Below are 21751 nucleotides of genomic sequence, written 5' to 3' on the forward strand. Positions count from 1 at the left end.
CTTAATACCCATCACCTATCTAGCCCACTACCCACCCACATCCTTCCATCAACCCTCAGTTTTTTTTCTGTCATTAAGAGTCTCTTATGGTTCATTTCCCTCCTGCCTTTTTCCCTCCCTTCCCATACATTCATCTGTTTTTAAATTCCATATATGAGTGAAATCATATGGTATTCGTCTTTGACTGACTGACTCATTTCACTTAATATAATATGCTCTAGCTCCATCCATATCATTCAATGTCACGTTTTCATTCTTTTCAATGGCTGGGTAATATTGCATTATATATAGCTCTTCTTTATCCATTCACCAGTCAGTGGCTATTTGGGCTCTCCATTGTTTGGTCATTGTTTGAATGCAAATTAGTAAATATTTTTGAAAATAATTATCATTGATGGCAAAAGAGTAGTACAGTCTAACACAAATTGGTGGGGAGGGTATTTTGGAAAGGAGTTTGGCAGAGTGTGTCATAAATAAGAAAGCTGTTCATGTTCTTTAACCTAGTGCTTTCCCCTTCTAGGAACTGTCAGAAATGGGGAGAAAAATGTTAATTGTGATCTTACTTATAGCAATGAAAAAACCATGTGACCCAATTTAAACATCCCCAGATAAAAGATTGGAAATAGTGAAAGTCACATATATATTAAAATGACATTTTTAAAAGAATATTTAGGAACCTGAATAAATATGACTTAGGAAGGTGAAAAAAATGAGAATAGTAAACTGGACATATAATATGAGCCAATGTTAAAAAGATGCACAGACAAGGAACTGTATGCAAATGTAGCAAAATGTTATCTAACAGCAGTCATCTCATTGCTAAATTAAGGATATTTTTTCCTTACTCCTTTTAATTTTCCTTATTTAAGTTTTTAAGACAGTCACTAATGATCAGATAAATTCTACTCTAAAATGAGATATTTGTTATATTTCAAAATTTAAAAATTACAACATTCATTATTGGTGAGGATGTAGTAAAACAAGTAGTTTAAATAATTGCTGATAGTGTAAACTGGCTATCCTCTGAAGAAAAACACCATTTTAAGAAAGAATTATAAATTAGTTGTGGATTATCTGCCATTGTCTGAGAACAATGAGAAGCTCTGCTAAATTGCATACTTTATCAGACATTAGCTGAAATCTTTTACTTTCATTTAGGTATTAGAAAGTATGTGTAAGCATGACTTGCTCTAGATGGTAGAACCAACTAGGTTAAGTGGTGATAAGAAACCAAAAGGAAAAGGAAAAAAGGCTAAGAATATAGCCCTTGTCCAAATAATCAGAAATACCTAGAATCCTATTCGATTTTCTGTCCTCTGTCTTGCAGTCATTGTTATATTTTGGTATACTTATTCCACCTTGTAGCCTTTTTATCCATTTACTTTCTTGGCAGGGAGAGGGGGGTGTAGTATGCCAGGGTATTGGAGCAACTGGCTGACATTATTTCATCACCATTAGCACCACCAGTCGACTCTTGAATTGTAAGGCTCTGGCAGTCTTCACCTACTCAGTGAAAGAACACTTTGTACTTCATTTCTAACGAAAAGGGGTATCCAGCCTTTGCTTGAGTACTTTCAGTGATGGCAAGATCCTATTTTAAGAGCCTTAATACTTCTTGACAGATAATGTCAAATATTTTTATATACTTTTTTTATGATTTCAGTGAATTCTGTATTCTTAGCTTATCAAAATTATTGATAAATTTTGATTTTCTTTTTTCTTTTTTTTTTTTAAAGATTTTATTTATTTATTTGACAGAGAGAGATCACAAGTAGACAGAGAGGCAAGCAGAGAGAGAGAGAGAGAGAGGGAAGCAGGCTCCCTGCTGAGCAGAGAGCCCGATGCGGGACTCGATCCCAGGACCCTGAGATCATGACCTGAGCCGAAGGCAGCGGCCCAACCCACTGAGCCACCCAGGCGCCCTAAATTTTGATTTTCAAATACAAGTTGGTTTTTTGATAGTATGTAGATTATATTATGAACAATGAAATAATGAATTTTAATCTTCTAATAATGTTTTTCATGTAGTCAAGTATATTTTATAGGAAAAATGTGAACATTATTTAGATACAATTTTCTTTATAACCAGTAATAAGGGGAGAAAGGGCTAAATTTTTAGATTTCTTTGTTATTTTTATTTATTTTTATTTTTTAAATATTTTTATTTATTTATTTGACAGACAGAGATCACAAGTAGGCAGAGAAGCAGGCAAAGAAAGAGAGGAGGAAGCAGGCTCCTTGCTTGAGCAGAGAGCCCGATGTGGGGCTCAATCCCAGGACTCTGAGATCATGACCTGAGCTGAAGACAGAGGCTTTAACCCACTGAGCCACCCAGGCGCCCCTCTTTGTTATTTTTAAATAAATTCTTTAATTTGAAGTTTCCAGGAAATAATGGGAAGTATATAAAGAAACTATTCATAAAAGAAGGGTTAAAAGCTAAGGATGTTGGAAAATACTAGAACTTAGCCAGTAATCAAAGGAAAGTAAAGTATTTTTTCACTCATAAATTGGGAATGACCATGCCTAGTGCTGGTGAGTGAACCTTGAGTGTGAAATGGGTACATTCGTATATTATTGGTAATATAAACTATGAAAAGAACTTCAGTGATCTATATCAAAAGCTTCAAAACTATTCATGGCCTTTAGACCTATTATTGCACTTCAGGGGTTCTGTGGTTAATGAGTTTATCCTAAATTTCAAAAAAGCTGTATTCATAAAGATGTTTGTGGTAGTGTTATTTAAATAAGCAAAACAAAATATCTTGAACATAGGTCTATGAATTTTCTTAAATTACATGCTAGGTCTACACATGAATTTTATTTCCCAGAAATTCTGGGCTATTGTTTTATGAAATTATTAGAAGCATTGAATTTCAAAATAGCAAGGACCATTGTTTTTAATCATCAATGCCAAATCACTTATGCCAAAGATGTCCTTAAAAGGAGGTATAATAGAGAAAGAACTGGAAGGAGACACTGTAAAATGTATTTTGCATAGTAGGAATATGGGAATTTTTATACTTCTTTCTGCTTTTCTCTATTTTTCAGATATTTTAAAATATGTGTGTACTACTTTTATAACGTTAATAAAAATTACCCAAAAAACCCTATGAACTTGATAAGTTTATGCAATGGAATCAAACAGCTCTCAGGAAAAGCCATGTGAAAAAGTGAGAAGTATTGGGAAGAATATGCAATAGTCATAAATCAGTCAATCTTTTTATTTAACCCTGGTTCTTTGTTTACTTATGTTTCCTTCCTCATGTCATGCCATTAGCAGGCCCATGAGCCCATGTAGGGAAAGCAGCTCAGGCTCTGGTGTAATATGGACATGAGTTCTGATCTGCATTTTGCCACTCTGTTGTGTAGCTTGGGCGTGTTAACTTCTCTGAGCCTCAGTTTCTTCATGGGGATTATAATGTTCAATTTTGCAGGCATTTTGGGGATTAAATGAGATGATAAATGTAAAGTGCCTAACAGTCCCAGGACTCATGAATAGTAGTTATTATTGTTAGTGTTTTTGTGCATTTTTAACAGGAAATAGTATAGGTAGTGATTGGGAATATGTAGAGAATTACACAAAATGAAGAGTGCTTCCTATTTACTTACTCTTTTCAGGTAGCTTCATTGCTATTAACGTGACAAGGTTTCCATAAAGTTGGAATTTTTAAGTTTTTCTCATGCATTTATACTCTGCCTATTTTTAACATTTCTGTTTTTTCCTTTATATTCTTTTTCTAAGATTCTTGTTCTTTATCCTTGTCATGCATGCTTCCATAATCTTGTGAAAATGAAACACTTTTCCCTAAAGTATTTCTCTAGGTATCCTCACTTCTTCTTTGTTAGGAAAGCAGGACTCTAGTTGTATGAATGTGTCCTATTGAAGATTTTTGTCTGTCATGATTATATTGCATTTATTAATTAATATTGAGTTATAAGTTTTCAAAACAAGTTGAGTCCTGGTAAAATGTTTATCATATTTTTAAAAATAATTCTTATATTCTTTGTGCCTTCTGATTTTTTCATTTCATTTTCAGATAAATATATTATTTTGAAGTCACAAATAATAATTTTATACATTTATATAAATATTTTTCAGAAACTAATGGAACGAATTCAGAATCCTGAGTATTCAACAACTATGGATGTTGCACCTGTCATTTTGGCTGCTCATCGTAACAACTATGAAATTCTTACAATGCTGTTAAAACAGGATGTGTCTCTACCCAAGCCCCATGCAGTTGGCTGTGAATGCACGTTGTGTTCTGCAAAAAACAAAAAAGATAGCCTCCGACATTCCAGGTTAGAAAGTTAAGGTTTTGATAAATAGATGTGCAATTTACTAAGGTATATGTCCATGAAATTTTTGTTGTTTTTCTTTCTATGCGGCTTTTAAGAAATATGGTACTGGAATGGCTTATGAAAACTAAACTTCTAATTCTTTGGTTAATATGAGTTTTACATTTTTTAGAAGTGTTTACTAAATGATATGTAGTTAGGAAAAGTCTTCAAATTTGAATAAGGTTTACCTTGTACTTCTGCTGGTGGGTCTTGGAGACGCTATTTACTTTTTAAAAGCAGAGTTTATTAAGCTAAGAGAATTTCCAAATAGTGGAAGGGGTGGAGATACCCCTTCTTATCTTATTTACAAGGAAATAAAAAATATGTTCTATCTGACTAAATACTTAACTTGTTATGCCTCTTACTTCCCTTTTCACACAATATTTAAATCTTTTTCTCTTCCCTTTCTCCCCAGTCAAAAAAGTAAGAACAGCTGAGGAGAAAATGAACAAGAAAGTATCCCAACTCAGACAGGCTGAGCAAGAGCACACACATGGGCATGTTGTATAAAGTTTTGGGCTAGACTTAAGAATCTCATTTTCAGCTTAAGTCTTCATATATATATTACCTGCGTAGTAATCAAATATAGTTGAAATTACATCAAATATAACATTTACTATGGGAAATGTGGTCTAGAAGTCCTAAGTAGCCCCTTGACAAACTGTTTTTACAGTATGTGAAATTAGCCTTAAAGCTGCAAGCTATTCACCCTTACTCCTTCCTTCCCTTAAGGACAGATCTTTGGTGGATTGACAGATAGTCACAGATCCATAAATTGAGAAAGTCTCCTGGGAATCAATTTAATGTTTATTTGCAGAGGTTGAACTGGAAAGTTTTTCTATTTTCAAGTTTCATTGAGACCTGGGGGAGGGGTTTAAGATCTCATTGATAGTTAAGGCTATACCATTTAACTTTTGAGTTTTAAAATGACTAGTCTGTAAAATGACAAGCAGAAATGATCTTTAAGGCTTCTTCTAGTTTTAAAATCCTTTATTAATATTAAATATAAGTAGGGCTGCCTGGGTGGCTCAGTGGGTTGAGCCTCTGCCCTTGGCTCAGGTCATGATCTCAGGGTCCTGGGATCGAGTCCCACATCGGGTTCTTTGCTGGGCAGGGAGCCTGCTTCCTCCTCCTCCTCTCTCTCTCTCTCTCTCTCTCTCTCTCTCTACTTATGATCTCTCTCTGTCAAATAAATAAAATCTTTAAAAAATATATTAAATATAAGTATTTCTAGGGGCGCCTGGGTGGCTCAGTGGGTTGAGCCGCTGCCTTCGGCTCAGGTCATGATCTCGGAGTCCTGGGATCGAGCCCCGCATCGGGCTCTCTGCTCGGCAGGGAGCCTGCTTCCTCCTCTCTCTCTGCCTGTCTCTCTTCCTGCTTGTGATCTCTCTGTCAAATAAATAAATAAAAATCTTTATTAAAAAAAATATATATAAGTATTTCTAAATTGTATGCTTATTAAATATGTGTGTAGTTGAAGCAGCTGAGGTTGTAGGAATTGGGGCTAGAGAGAACACTAAGCCTGGTTCTGTTTCAGGTGGGGAAAAAGCTTTGTTCTAAAAGCTTTTAGAGGAGCTGGTGGCATGAGCTTGGTCTTTAGGTATGAATAAAAATAAAAGAGGGGCCCCTGGGTGGCTCAGTTGGTTAAGTCTCTGACTCTTGATTTTGGCTCTGGTCATGCTTTCAGGGTCATGGGATCGAGCCCCATGTTGGCTCTTCGCTCAGTGGGGAAATTTTCTCTTTTGCTACCTCCCTACCACACACCCACTCAAATAAATAAATAAGTAAATATATAAATAAATAAATCTTAAAAAAATAAAAAGGTTGTTTTATGCAGAAAATACAGTATGTGGTTGTGGTTTATTCAGGGAACTCCAAATGGTATGGTGTATTTACAGAAAAGTTTGAGAGTTTATTGTTGATATTTGGGAAAACAGGGCAAATATCTTGGCTACAAGTCATTTCTTGGAATTGCTAAGTAGACTTACTGAAGAAAAGAGGGTAACAACATGAGTAAAAAGAGATATGGGTGAAGGTTTTGGTGAAGTTGAAGAGCCAATATCCTGGCAATAAAGAAGTGAGGCAGTCTATATAAAGTTACTGGTTTTTAAATTTTAGAGATGCTGAAGTTTCAGGTGATGATAAGATCGAGGGGCAGTAATTTTATTTTATTATTTATATATTTATTTTTAAAGATTTCATGTATTTGAGAGACAGCACAAGCCAGGGGGTGGGAAGGGAGGTAGAGGAAGGCGGAGAAGCAGACTCCCCACTTAGCAGGGAGCCAGACTCCAGGCTTGATCCTAGGACCCTGGGATCATGACTTGAGCCAAAGGCAGACCTTTAACTGACTGAACCACCCAGGCACCCCTTAGGGGTGATTATTTTATCTTACTTTTTTTAAATTATTGTTAAAATTTTTATATTTATTTGAAAGGGAATGAGAGAGAACACGAGTGGGGTGAGGGGCAGTTGGAGAAGCAGACTCCCTGCTGACCCTGGGGTTAAAGGCAGCCGCTTAACCAACCCAGTCACTCAGATGCCCCAGGGGCCATAATTTTAAATGGGGTAGGGAAGGGTTATGGACCATTGTAGTTTAGAAAAACATTTTCAGTAATATAATTGCTATGATTTGGTTTTAGTCTCAATTATTCGATGTGTTGTGAAATTTTGAATAACTTTAAAGGAATATTTGAAATCTTTATTGTCTATCAAAGAAAGACAAAGTTTTTAAAAAGTTGAGAAGCGCCTTGTTTAAACTGCATAGTGATTTTTATAGTTTTGAGTTTGAATGCCTGTAAGCCCAAAGTATACTCAACTTTACTCATATTATAACCCACTTCACCCTTGAAAGCAATTGAATTTGTACAGCTTGGCTAAAAAAGTAGGATTTGGCATTGAGAAAATCAGTGAACTATGAGGCTCTAGTAATACTAGTTTGAAAGCTATTTATTTATTTATTTGACAGACAGAGATCATAAGCAGGCAGAGAGGCAGGTAGAGAGAGAGGGGGAAGCAGGCTCCCTGCTAAGCAGAGAGCCCGATGCGGGGCTCGATCCCAGGACCCTGGGATCATGACCTGAGCTGAAGGCAGAGGCTTTAACCCACTGAGCCACCCAGGTGCCCCAGTTTATTCCTTTTTATTGTTGAGTAGTATATCATTGTAAGGATGAATCTTTTGTTTATACATTCACTAGTTGACGGACATTTGAGTTGTTTCTAGTTTTTGGCAGTGAACATTCACATACAAGTCTTTTTGTGGACTTTTTTTTTTTTTAATTTCTGTTAGGTAGATAGCTAGGAGTGGAATTGCTGGGTTGTATGTTAAGTATTATGTTTAATTTTTTAAGTAACTGCCAAACTGTTTTCCAAAGTGATTGTGGCATTTTACATTCTCACTGTGATATGTGATGCTTTCAGTTCCTCCACATGGTCACCAACTTTATATTGTTAGTTTTTTTTGATCATAGCCATTTTAGCAGAAGTATAGTAGTATTTCATTGTGGTTTTTATTTGCATTTCCCTTATGCCTTATAATATCAAGCATTTTATCATGTGTTTATATGCCATTAATCTATCTTCTTTGATGAAGTGTCTACTCAGACTCTTAACTATAGAAAACAAACTGAGGGTTGTTGAAGGGGAGGTGGGCAGGGGGATGGGTTATATGGGTGATGGGTATTAAGGAAGGCCCTTGTGATGAGCACTGGGTGTTTGTTTGGTTTTTTAAGATTTTTATTTATTTTTGTGTGCGTGAGAGAGAGATTGAGTACAAGCAGGGGGGAAGGGCAGAGGGAGAAGCAGACTTCCTATGGAACAGGGAGCCCAGTGTGGGACTCGATGCCAGGACCCCAGGATCATGACTCAAGTAGAAGGCAGACACCCAACCAACTGAACCTCCCAGGAGCCCAGAGCATTGGGTGTTATATGTAAGCAATGAATCTCTAAATTCTACTTCTGAAACTAATAATACACCATACATTAGCTAACTGGAATTTAAATAAAAACTTGAAACAAAATAAAATGAGTTAATGTAAGTCTTTCATCTTTCATCTTTTTTTTTTTAATTTTTTTATTTTTGCTAGGTTGTGCACTTTGCATTTCAAATAAAGTTTAGAATGAGTTATCAATTTTTACAAAAATACTTGCTTGGATTTTTAAGAGGGTTTCCATTAAACCAATTTGGAGAGAATTGCTATTTTTAATAATATTAATCTTTCAACCTATGAATATGGTATATCTCTCTATTTTATTAGACCTTCCTTATTACTTTCAGCAATGTTTTCTAGTCTTCAGTGTATTGATCTTGTGCTTCTTTTTTTACAATTTATTCCTAAGTATTTTATTTGTTTTGATAATGTTGCACATGAATTGCTTTCTTAATTTCATTTGCAGATGGTTTGTTGCTAGTATATAGAAATAAAACAGATTTTTTTGTACACTGGTTTTGTATCTTGTTTTTCCTAAACTCATTTATTCTAATAGGGCTTTTTGTTTGTTTGCTTTTTAGCTTCCTAAAGATTTTTTTATATATAAGATTATATGTTCTCAAGTAGAGGAAGTTTTAATTCTTTTCCAATCTTTAGTCCTTCATTTTTCTTGCCTTATTGCACTGGCTAGAACCTCCAGTGTGATATTGAATGTAAGTTAGTAAGAGTGAATATCCTTGCCTTAAGATTCTTGGTTCTGGAGTTTCTATTTGGAATTTTCTATTTATAGTATCATAGGAAATAGTTTTACTGCCCTAAAGATCCCCTACATTACCCTTATTTAGCCCTCCCTTACCCCCAAACCCTTGGCAAACACTAATTTTTTTTTTTAACTGTCTCTGGTTTTAACTTTTCTCTGTAATGTCATATGATTGGAATAATATAGTTTATAGCCTTTTCATATTGGCTTCTTTCACTTAGGAATATGCATTTAGGTTTCCTTCATGTGTTTTCATGGATTGACATTACATTTCTTTTTAACACTGAATAATATTCCATTGTATGAAGGTACTACAGTTTATTCACCTATTGAAAGACAGCTTGATTGCTTCCAAGTTTTGGAAGTTATAAATAAAGCTGTTATAAACATTCATGTACAGGTTTTTGTGTGGACATAAGTTTTCAACTTAATTAGATAAATATCAAGAAGTGTGATTGCTGGATCATAAGGTAAGAATATAAGAAACTTCCAAACTGTCTTGCAAAGTGCCTGCACTTCAGCATTCCTACCAACAATGAATGAAGTTCTCATGTTGTTCCACATCCTGATCAGCATTTGATACTGTCAGGGTTGAATTTTAGCCTTTCTAATGTGTGTGTATTGGTATGGTATCTCATTGTTGCTTTAATTGCCATTCCCTAGTGATGTATGATGTACATTTCTATATGCTTCTTTGCCATCTGTATATCTTCTTTTGTGAGATGTCTGTTCAGATCTCTTGCCTATTTTTAAATTGGATTGTTTTCTTATTGTTGTGTTTTAAGAGTTTTTTATATAATTTATATGCAGGGTCCTTTATCAGATAGATTTTTTGCAAATATTTTCTCCCAGCCTGTGGCTTGTCTTTTTATTCTTTTAATTCATGGGTTATTTCAAACTGTGCTGTTGTACTTTCATGTATTTTGGGATTTCCCAGATTTCTTCCTTCTGGTGATTTCTAATTTAATTTCTAAATTAATTAATTATTGGAGAATACTGTATTTTTAAAATAACTTAATTGAGGAGAACCTGCGTGGCCCAGTCGTTTAAGTGTCTGCCTTCAGCTCAGGTCATGATCCCAGCATCCTGATATGGAGCCCTGGATTGGGTTCCCTGCTCAGTAGGGAGTCTGCTTCTCCCTACCCCACTTTTGCATTCTTGCTCTCTCTCCTCAAATAAATAAGTAAAATCTTTAAAAAGTAACTTTATTGAGATATAATTTGAGATATAATTCATATATTTTGAAATTCACCCTTTTATAATATTCATGAAGTTATACATTGACCATCATTACCTAATTCCAGAACCTTTCATCCCATCCAGAAGAAACACTATACTCATTACCAGTACTCTCGAAACCACTGGAAACCGCTGAATTTACTTTCTGTTCTTTTGGGTTTGTCTCTTCTGAGTATTTCATATAAATTGCATCTTTAAAGTTCTTATTATTTGCTTATCTTTTTGGAGAGGTCTATTCAAATCCAATTCCCAGTTTTTTAATTGGTTATCTGCTTTTTTATTTGTTGAATTATAAGAGTTGTTTGTTTGTTTTATATCCTGGATACAAGTCCCTCATCAGATACATGATTTGTAATTTTTTTTTCACATTCTATCAGTTATCTTTTTACTTTTTTGATGGTGTACTTTGAAACACAGAAGTTTTTTTTTTTTTTTGAAGATTTTTTATTTTATTTATTTGACAGACAGAGATCTCAAGTAGGCAGAGAGGCAGGCAGAAAGAGAGAGAGGAGGAAGCAGGCTCCCCACAGAGCAGAGAGCCCAATGTGGAGCTCAATCCCAGGACCCTGGGATCATGACCCGAGCTGAAGGCAGAGGCTTTAACCCACTGAGCCACCCAGGTGCCCCGAAGTTTTAAAGAAGTTTGGTGGCATCCATTTGACCTCTTTTTGGTATTATAGCTAAGAAACCATTGCTTAATTTGGAGAAAGTACTTTTTATCATTTCATTCTTTAAAGAAATGTTAAGACTAGTTCTATGGCCTACCATATAATTTGACAGGGACAATATTATATGTACTCTTGAAATAATACTCTTGAATATTCTGTGTACTCTTGGAGTGAGCATTCAATAAACTTCGTTCAATCATATATTCTTTCATAGTATTTGAATCTTCCTTATCCCTCCGGTTTTCAATCTATTTATTCTATCAATTTCCGGGAGAGGAATTCTCAATCTCAGAATGTATCAGAATATATAATTTATCCTTGTCAGATGGAATGTTCTGTCAATGTCTAGTTGGTTGCTTAATTCTTTTCTTTCCTTGTTGATCTTTTGTCTAGTTCTATCCACTATTGAAAGTGGGGTGTTAAAAGTGTTTGTTATTGTTCAGTTGTCTATTTTTCCATTTCTATTAATTTTTTCTTCATGATTTTGGTACTCTGTTGTTAGTTACAAATATGTTTATAAATGTTATATCTTCTTTAATTGACCTTTTATCATTATAAAATGTCCCTCTTTATTGCTAGTAATATTTTTTTGGTTTGTTTTAAAGTCTGATACTAGTATAGCTTTTCCAGCTTTCCTGTGGTTGCTATTTGCATGGTATATCTTTTTCTAGACTTTTACTTTCAGTCTATTTGTATCTTTGAATCTAAAGTGTATCTCGGGGCGCCTGGGTGGCTCAGTGGGTTAAAGCCTCTGCCTTCGGCTCAGGTCATGATCTCCGGGTCCTGGGATCAAGCCCCGCGTCAGGCTCTCTGCTCAGCCAGGAGCCTGCTTTCCTTCCTCTCTCTCTGCCAGCCTCTCTGCCTACTTGTGATCTCTTCTGTCAAATGAATAAATAAAATCTTTAAAAAAAAAAAAGGGGGCGCCTGGGTGGCTCAGTGTGTTAAAGCCGCTGCCTTTGGCTCAGGTCATGATCCCAGGGTCCTGGGATCGAGCCCCACGTCGGGCTCTCTGCTCAGCGGGGAGCCTGCTTCCCTTCCTTTCTCTCTGCCTGCCTCTCTGCCTGCTTGTGATCTGTCTGTCAGATGAATAAATAAAATCTTTAAAAAAAAATAATAAAGTGTATCTCCTGTAGACATAATCCTGTAGATTATGCTTTTTTTAAATTTAGTCTGACAACATCTGCCTTTTAATTGGATTGTTTAAACCATTTACATTTAATGTTTTTAATATAGTTGTAAATATGTCATTTTGCCTTTTGTTTTCCACATGTCTCCTCATTTGTTTCCTTTGTGTCTTACATCTTTCTTGTTCCTCTGTTCCTTCATTAGTGCTTTTTTTTGCATTGAGTGTATATTTTCTTTTTTTTATTAAGTAAATATTTCTTTATTAAATGATTAATTCCATAATTTTTTTATTAGGTAAATATTTCTTTATTAAATGATTAATTCCATAATTTTTTATTAGGTAAATATTTCTTTATTAAATGATTAATTCCATAATTTTTTTAATTAGGTAAATATTTCTTTATTAAATGATTAATTCCATAATTTTTTTAATTAGGTAAATATTTCTTTATTAAATGATTAATTCCATAATTTTTTTATTAGAGTGTATATTTTCTAATTGGCATTTTAATATCATTAATGAATTACTTATTATATGTTTTCACAAGTTTTTTAAATTTTGTTTTTGTTTTTTACTGGTTGCCCCAGGGGTTACCATATGTGTCTTAACTTGTCAGAATCAGGTTCAGATTAATACTAGCTTAATTCTAATAATATATAGAGTGTTGTTCTATATAGCTTTATTCTCTTTTCCATCCTTTTAATGGTATTGTTATTATACATATTTCATCTATAAACCCAACAACATATTGTTGTTTATTTTACTGTCAACATACATATTGTTGTATACTTTACTGTCATCATTTCTTTAGTCTATTACAGCTGTAGTCCTGTCCACTTATTTTGTGCTATTACTGGTGATTACATTATACATGTATTACATTTCTCTGTGTTACTATAGTCCAAATGATACATGGTATACATATTATTTTATATAATTGCTTTTTAAAGATTATTTATTTATTTAATTAGGGGAGAGGGGGAGAGAGAATCTCAAGCAGATTCCACACTGAGCATGGAGCCTGATGTGGAACTGGATTTCATGATCCTGAGATCATGACCCGAGCTGCCATTGCATGGAGCACTGGGTGTGGTATATAAACAATGAATTCTGGAACACTGAAAAGAAATAAAATAAAACAAAATGGAAAAAGAAAAGAGTCTGATGCTTAACTGACTGAACTACCTAGATGCCCTTATATAATTGCTTTTTAAATCAGTTAAGAGGCAGAGAGAAATATACATTTATAGTGTCTTTTATAATTACATAACTACTTTTACTTGTTCTTTTTGTTCATGTGGATTTGAATTATCATCTTGGATCACTTGCTTTCAGCCTGAAGAACTTCCTTTAGTATTTCTTGTAAGGCAGGTCTGCTAGGAATGTTATTCCATCAGTCTTTATCAGGCAAAGTTCTTATTTTGCCTTTACTTTTGCATAATAGATTTGCTGGTTATAGGATTTTTGTCTGAGGGTTTTTTTTTTTTTTTCCTTTGAGTGCTTTGAATATTTTATCCTTCTATTGTTTTGACTGAGAAGTCTGCTGTTAGTCTTATTGGGGTTTCCTTGTAAATGCCTCATCACTTTCCTCTTGTTGCTTTCAAGATTTTTTCCCTGCCTTTGACTTTCAGCACATTTACCATGATGTTTCTGTTTGTGAGTCTCTTTGCATTTGTCCTACTTGGAATTTGTTGAGTTTCTTGGATGTGCAGGTTATTGTTTTTCAGTAAATATAGTAAGTTGTTAGCCATTATTTTTGCAAATATTTTTTCTTCTCTTCTCTCCTGGTATGTACCCATTGTGAGTATGTTCTTGTATTTAATAGTATTACATATCTCTGTGAATTTCTGTTCATTTTTCCTCATTCTTTTTCTTCTCTTTAGTCTTTGGCTTGCATAATCTCTATCAATATATCTTCAAGTTTGGTAGTTCTTTCTCCTGCCAGTTCAGATCTGCTGTTGAGCCCTGCATTATTTTGCTAAGGCTATCATAATAGGATACCACACTGGGTGACTTAAACAACAGAAACTTATTGTCTTACAATTCTGGAGCCTAGGAATCCAAAATCAAGGTATGGGCAGGGTTGGTTTATTCTGAGGGTTGTGAAGGAGGATTCTGTTCTGGGCCTTTTGCTGGATGATTTTAATGAAGTCTATTTTCCCCCTCTGTTTTTGCTCCTCAGTGAGGCACAGCTTGACTCTTTCTTGCACATCTAATATTTCTTTGTTTGAAATCTGGACAGTCTAGTATATATTGTAGAAACTCCGAATACTGTTTTACTTTTCTAAGATTTTTTAAAATTATTATTATTTTTCTGGCCTGAAAAGTCTGTCTCCCTGTGATATATAATCATAGATCTCTGTGCCTATTTGAGTTTTGATTCTTATTTTTTAAAAAGATTTATTTATTTTAAAGAGAGAGCATGCATGTAAGTGGAGGGGGAGAGGCAGAGGGGAGAATCTTCAAGCAAACTCCTCACTGAGTGCAGAGCTAATTCCGGGGCTCCATCCCACAACTCATGAGATCGTGACCTGACCTGAAACCAAGAGTTGGATGCTTAACTGACTGAGCCACCTAGGCACCCCTGATTATTTTTATTTTTTAGCCTTAATTCCTAAGGGTCATTTCAGGTCTGTATAGGTGAGCCACTGATTTGGGTAGAATTTATGTTAATACACTTTGAGCCTATAAAAGAGTTCTACTGTCTCCTGATGAGTCTCTGGGTTAGTTGGGGGAATGCAGACAAACAATAAACTGGGAAAAAAGTATTTAAAATACTTTGACTAGACAGAGGGCTAATTTCTTTGATATGTAGATCTTACAAATTGATTTTAAAGATAAACAATTATCAGAAAAATAGGCTAATGAAAATGAACAGGAATTTACAGAAGTAGTATAAATGGATAGTAAACAGGAAAGGATGCTTAAGCTTTTTAAGAAATTCACATAAAATTCCATTTTTCATTCGTGAAAGTGGCAAAATATTAATGATGTAGGGGGAAATGAGCTCTCTTTATTGTTAGTGCTTTAGAAGCATCTATTAGAATTTAAGATACATATGCCATTTTATGCAGCAATTCTGAGTGTGCAAAGAACATATGAACTGAAGAATATTCATTGCTGTGTTATTTATAGAAGTAAAAAATTAGAAGCAACTGAAATTTCCATTTTTGGAGATCTGATGAGCTGCCATCAAATGGGAAACCATCCAGTTTGGGGGAAAAAAAAATGACATGACTCTATATGTAGTAACATAGAAAAAGTTGTTCCTTTATATAATATGTCTGATTATGTTTGTGTGTGAATTGAAAATAATAAGGATATTCATAATTCTCTGTAATTTGATCATTCTTAGAGGAGTAGAGTTGGTGGAAGGAGGAGAACTGGGGACCATCATATTTCTAAATGGCTTTATTTATTTATTTATTTACTTACTTACTTACTTAATTTCACAGAGAGAAGAGAGTGCACATGTGAGAGCACAAGCAGGGGAAACAGTAGGCAGAGGGAGAGGTAGAGGGAGAAGCAGGCTTCCTGCTGAGCAGGGAGCCTGATACAGGGGTCAGTCTCAGGACCCAGGATCATGACTTGAGCTAAAGGCAGGCACTTAACCGACTGAGCCACCCAGGCACCCCTAAAACTGCTTGCTTTTTTAATAACAAGAGTGTATTAAATTTATGTTTGAAAGGAAATATACATTATATAATATCTACTAAATTTATAAATTAAAAATTATATGTTTATAAATGAAAGATTTATTGCAAAAATTTTCTGGTTTTCTTCTTATTTAGGTATTAAATATGAACCATAACTAGTTTACAGAAGGTAAAGTGGTATGCTTTTCCATTATCTAGAGATTATACATAAATGAATGATTTCATTCCTAAGATTTGAAATATCTTTAAAAAACAACCTGGTTGAAAAAAAAAATAACCTGGTTGAATGAGTCATGTGTTATATATATCTAGTGTATTAATGTAGTCTTAACTCTGAGGAAGGAAAAATTTAATAACCATTCACATCATATTCAAAATGTATTAGCTATTAGCCTATTCCATTTAAAGTAATATTGGTTCAAGAATAGAAATTTTTTAATTAAATTGGATTGAAAAATACAAAGACTTATTTTTAAGTCTTTATGTAGTATATCCTGTAATAAGTATATTAAGTATATTATAGTTATTTTATTTTCTTTTAATTTTATAATACTTTAATTTTAAATTTATGAAAATTATAGGTTGAAAATACTAATTATATGTGTATAATCCATTTATTTTACATTATGGAATCTAATTTTATCACAGGTTTCGTCTTGATATATATCGCTGTTTGGCCAGTCCAGCTCTAATAATGTTAACGGAGGAGGATCCAATTCTGAGAGCATTTGAACTTAGTGCTGATTTAAAAGAATTAAGTCTTGTGGAGGTGGAATTCAGGTGAGAATGAGTGGAAATTGTAAATTATATCCTTCTTTCCAGAATCCCTTCAGCCTGAGGTGTTTTTTTTTCCATAAACCAAATTCATGTTTATATTTATTTACTTTTGATCCAAGATGACCAGACCTTGCTGCCACTTACCTGGGATTTTCCTTCAGGCTCAGTGGAATAGACCTTGATGTTACTTAGGTCACTCTTTCCCCACCTACCCTTTGCCATTTGTTGAATGTTGCCAAAGGAGTTCTAAGACAGTGAAGAGTAGGGGGAGTGGCAGCCTTAAGCAAGAGCAAATTTGTAACTGTTCTCTATGCTACCTCACCTCATTCTCAGATTCTATAGTCATCCTGAGAGCTTGGTCCTTCATAACTTTCAGAAGCATGTAGAATGCTTTCTGTGTTTCAGGAACATTCCATATACACAGACATAGTCTGTTTTCACTGTTTGGTGAGATTTTTCTATTAGGAGACACATAACATGTAGATATAAAAATAAAATACTACTGATTAAGAGGGATGAATCCCATTCTGAGTTTTCTTCTGAAATGAAGAGTTGAATGTAATTTTGACACAAAGAATCATCGTTTATCAATTTCTCTTAGAGAGTTAAGTTAGGATGACAGAAAAAGGCTTTGGAAAAAGAAACTATTACATAGAAATGAAATACTGCTGATTAAGAGGGGTGAATCCCATTCTGAGTTTAGAGAGTTAAGGTGGGGGAACAAAAAAGGGCTTTGGGAAAAGTAGCCTATTAAACTACTTAATTTAAACATTAAAAAAATGAAGGTCCTTGGAAAATTATATTTCTTAGACTTGAGGAAAATCTTTGAGACTTTCCCTTATTTTAAAGTATCCCTTGTGCCCCCTGAAGGAGAGATTGATCATTTCTTGATAGTTCCTGCTGGAAGGTTTTTGGGGTATCTCTACCTTTCCTTTTCAGTATAGCTGCTGTGGGAGGCGCCCCCTCTTTGCATTGCACTCCTCTAGTGACTTGACAAGATGGAAAGATTCAGACTTCTTCCTGGAAGGGTGACAAGAAGCTTGCAGTTTTCTTATGTCTTAATAACAGTTTATAGTGTGTTTTTAATAGCTGAGTTCTAGAAACTTTTTAAATAACCTGTTCATAAGTTTTTAAGTATGGAACTCCTGTATTTCAGTTTGGATAAGTTAAATTTTATTTTATTTAAACTTTATAGGACATAAAGTACATACTTCAAGAAAAACATAAGACATGGTTAAAATGTAACTTGTTGGTACTTTTAACTTTATTAGCATATGAGGCTGTTAATAAGTTATTCCTTTTAATTCTAAAGAACTTCTTCTTATAATCTTATAATTGGAGTTCTCAGTTACCATATAAATTAGAATTTATTCAGCTCCTTCCAAAAAGGATTTGAAGCAACTGCTATGATTAATCTGTAATCATCAGATAATAAAGTTAGATTTTGACCATTTACTTTAATTCCATTTTTTAAAAAATTATTTATTTATTTATTTGAGAGAGAGACAGATAATGAGAGAGAGCACACAAGTGAGGAGGAGGGGGAGAAGCAGGCTTCTTGCTGAGCAGGGAGCCTGATGTGGGGCTCGATCCCAGGACCCTGAGATCATGACCTGAGCCGAAGGCAGACGCTTAACCGACTGAGCCACCCAGGTGCCCCCAATCCCCTTGTTTTTGTAGACAGGGAAAGTGATCTATATAGGTTAGATATTTTACTGATAAGCAGCATCTAATTAGGAACAGAGTTAGCAAGAATGATAACTAGAACATAGGATTCCTGGCTTCTAGTCTACTATATTTCTAAACTATACACAGCCACTTATTAGTCTTATAATAATTTGTTAAAGATTAAGAAAATTAGATTAATAAAATATATTAATCTTACTGAATTCAGTGGTCTGTCAGTGTTTACCTAAAGATGAGACCTCTTTGTAATAATACATACTTTTGATGAATATTCTCATCTGTAATTGGATTCCTAGACTAAGAAGCAGTAATACTTCATTTGTTAAAGAAATATAATTACTTATTTTTAGGTATGTTTTGGTTATATAGTAAATCCAAAGAATAGATAGAAAAATGTTAGCCTCTAAGGAAAAGTTTTTAATTCTTTGAGTGATAATTTTCTGTTCATGGAAAATCCCATTATATAGATGATTAACCATTGGGAAATTTTTCTGTTTTTCCCTTTCCCAATAAGGAGCAAAAAACTGAAGGGCACCTGGGTGGCTCAGTGGGTTAAGCCTCTGCCTTCAGCTCAGGTCATGGTCTTAGAGTCCTGGAATCAAGGCCCACATCGGGCTCTCTGCTCGGCAGGGAGCCTGCTTCCCCCCTCTCTCTCTGCCTGCCTCTCTGCCTACTTGTGATCTCTCTCTCTCTCTCTGTCAGATAAATAAATAAAATCTTTTTTAAAAAGAGAAAAAAAAGGAATAAAAATTATTTTCTGAATCTGACCCCAATTGACTCATATTTATACCTAACTTTATTTTCGAGTTAATACACTCAGACATAATTTTAATATAACTGATGTTCTTTTTTTTTTTTTTAAAGATTTTATTTATTTATTTGACAGACAGAGATCACAAGTAGGCAGAGAGGCAGGCAGAGAGAGAGGAAGGGAAGCAGGCTCCCTGCTGAGCAGAGAGCCCGATGCGGGACTCGATCCCAGGACCCCGAGATCATGACCTGAGCCGAAGGCAGTGGCCTAACCCACTGAGCCACCCAGGCGCCCTATAACTGATGTTCTTAAAGAGAATTATCTGCTAAAACTTCTCAGTTTCTCACAAGTTTGTTGATATAGGCCTGTCTTTTTTTTTCCCCTAAAGATTTTATTTATTTATTTGATAGGGAGAGAGAGAAAGTGCATAAGCAGGGGGAGCAGCAGAGGGAAAGGGAGAAGCAGCCTCTCCGAGGAGTAGGGAGCCCAATGCGGGGCTCTATCCCAGGACCCTGGGATTATGACGTCAGCCGTAGGCAGTTGCCCTACCAACTGAGCCACCCTGGCACCCCAATTTAGGCCCGTCTTTAATCAGCAGTTAAATCCTAAGTTTCAGGGAATAGTGATTATGAAAGAAAATTCTTTACTAGGAGTATTTCAGTGTCTTTTCTTTCCAACTTGAATTTTATTCAAACGAACACTTTAAAAGTGAATGAGAATATTATTTTAATATCAAAATATCAAAATATCATGTTGTAGACAATTATTGAAAACAACTCTCATTAAAAGTTACACAGTAATATTTATTGTATAGCATTGTTATTATCTATTGTTTAGATGAGTAATGTGAAAAGTTTTATGTCAGACAGAGAATAATGGCAAATGAGTTAATAGCTGGTTGAAAACTATAAACAGAATTTCTAGGAATATCAGTATGTATAAGGAAATACTGTACTCCTCTAAAATTATTCATGTGAACACAGGTAATATAATTGTGCTACAGTTTCCCCCAAAGCTGTAGAGAATTTATGCACCAGTAGCTTCTTTTGACCATCAGCACAAATGACTTCAGATTTTGAAGAGCCCTGTCAGAATTAAAATGTTACTGAGTAAGTAATTTTCTATTGAAAAGAGCTTAATTAGAAGCTGGAAGTGACATTTCTAATAATAAACTGTTGGATTTTGCAGGAATGATTATGAGGAACTAGCCCGACAATGTAAAATGTTTGCTAAAGATTTGCTTGCACAAGCGCGGAATTCACGAGAATTGGAAGTTATCCTAAACCATACATCTAGTGATGAGCCTCTTGACAAACGGGGATTACTAGAAGAAAGAATGAATTTAAGTCGTCTAAAACTTGCTATCAAATATAACCAAAAGGAGGTATGAGGCTTTCTGTGATATATATACATTATTTCCAGGGTGCCTAGGTGGCACAGTTGGTTAAGTGTCTGACTCTTAGTTTCGGCTCAGGTAGTGATATCAGGTTCGTGAGATAAAGCCAGCCTCCTCGCTCAGTGTGGAGTCTACTTGGGGTTTTCTCTCCCTTTCCCTCTACCCTTCCTGCTAGTGCTCTCTCTCTCTCTCTCTCTCTCTAAAATAAATAAATAAATCTTTTACAAAAACAATTATTTCCTCCATAGTAGTATAGTGGTTCAGGGCAATTAATTGAGAATTAAAGATATGTACTCTACCATCACTTTTTTAAAAAGGTTATTTATTTAAGAGAGAGAGTGAGAGCATGAACGGGGTGAGGGTTAGAGGGAGAGGGAGAAGCAGACTCCCTGTTGAGCCAGGGAGCCCAATGTGGGGCTCGATTTCAGGACCCTGGAGTCATGACCTGAGCCAAAGGGAGATGCTTACCTGACTGAACCATCCAGGCACCCCAAGGGTGGCATTAAGCAAATACTCAATAAATGGCAGTTGCTAGTATTATTATTATTATTTTTTTGGTTCAAGGACAGTTTTACTACATTCCTTTTTAAAAAAAAAATGAAGTATTGTTGGTACAAGTTGTTTTTGACAATTAATTTTAATTATAGTAATAATAAGGATGTTAATTTAGTATTTTTGCCAAAAGTAGCTATTTAAATAAGATCTGGTGTGGTAAGACCACACTTTCATAATGATGGTTCTATCTTGTATTTTGTCTGTTGTAGGTTTGTTTTGTTGATTTGGTTACAAATGGCGCTTTCTATAGTAATAGTACCTTTCTATTTAAACATAAAGTATCAGATGCTGTGTTTCCTGGTTCTTATTTCTTAATTCATTGAAGCCCAAAGGTGAAGAGGCCCATAATGTGATAACTAAATTCAATCTGATTCTACTGACATCATCTTTTCCTATTAAGGGAAATACCTATTTTTAATCCCTGCATATACACACACGCACACACACATACATACATACACACACGATACATGATTCAGGAACTTGAAGAAGGAAGGTATGCATTTTAAATTTCATTTTTTGAGATAATTTACTAAACACAGGTGTTTGTATGTAGGTAATGATACCCAGCTGATAGTATGGGGTATTGGTAAATGATACTTTTAAGGTATTTTTTCTAAGACGCATTATTTTTTTTTAAAAGATTTGATTTATTTATTTTAGTGAGAGAGAACACGAGAGAGCATGAGCACAAGCAGGGGAAAGGGCAAAAGGAGAGGGACAAAGAGACACTACAACCATCGCAGGGCTCATTCTCCCTACCCTGAGATCATGACCTGAACTGAACTCGTTGGACATTAAGCCAGCTGAGCCACTTAGATGTCCCTAAGGCCCATTATTTTTATTATTAATATAGATGTTGGAATA

The 21751-nt window shown here is 34.8% G+C and overlaps 1 protein-coding gene across 4 annotated transcripts in view; it reads left to right on the forward strand.

Moving 5' to 3' along the window:
* TRPC1 (transient receptor potential cation channel subfamily C member 1) overlaps window positions 1-21751 on the forward strand; it is a 72608-nt gene that overhangs the window by 18282 nt on the left and 32575 nt on the right. For all 4 annotated transcript variants that reach the window (XM_047726855.1, XM_047726865.1, XM_047726876.1 and 1 more), the window contains 3 exons: window positions 4100-4302; window positions 16368-16499; window positions 20122-20317. In XM_047726855.1, coding sequence (XP_047582811.1) covers window positions 4100-4302; window positions 16368-16499; window positions 20122-20317 — 531 coding nt within the window. The remainder of the gene's footprint in view (window positions 1-4099; window positions 4303-16367; window positions 16500-20121; window positions 20318-21751) is intronic.

Source organism: Lutra lutra, chromosome 1 (assembly GCF_902655055.1).
Source record: "Lutra lutra chromosome 1, mLutLut1.2, whole genome shotgun sequence".
NCBI lineage: Eukaryota > Metazoa > Chordata > Mammalia > Carnivora > Mustelidae > Lutra > Lutra lutra.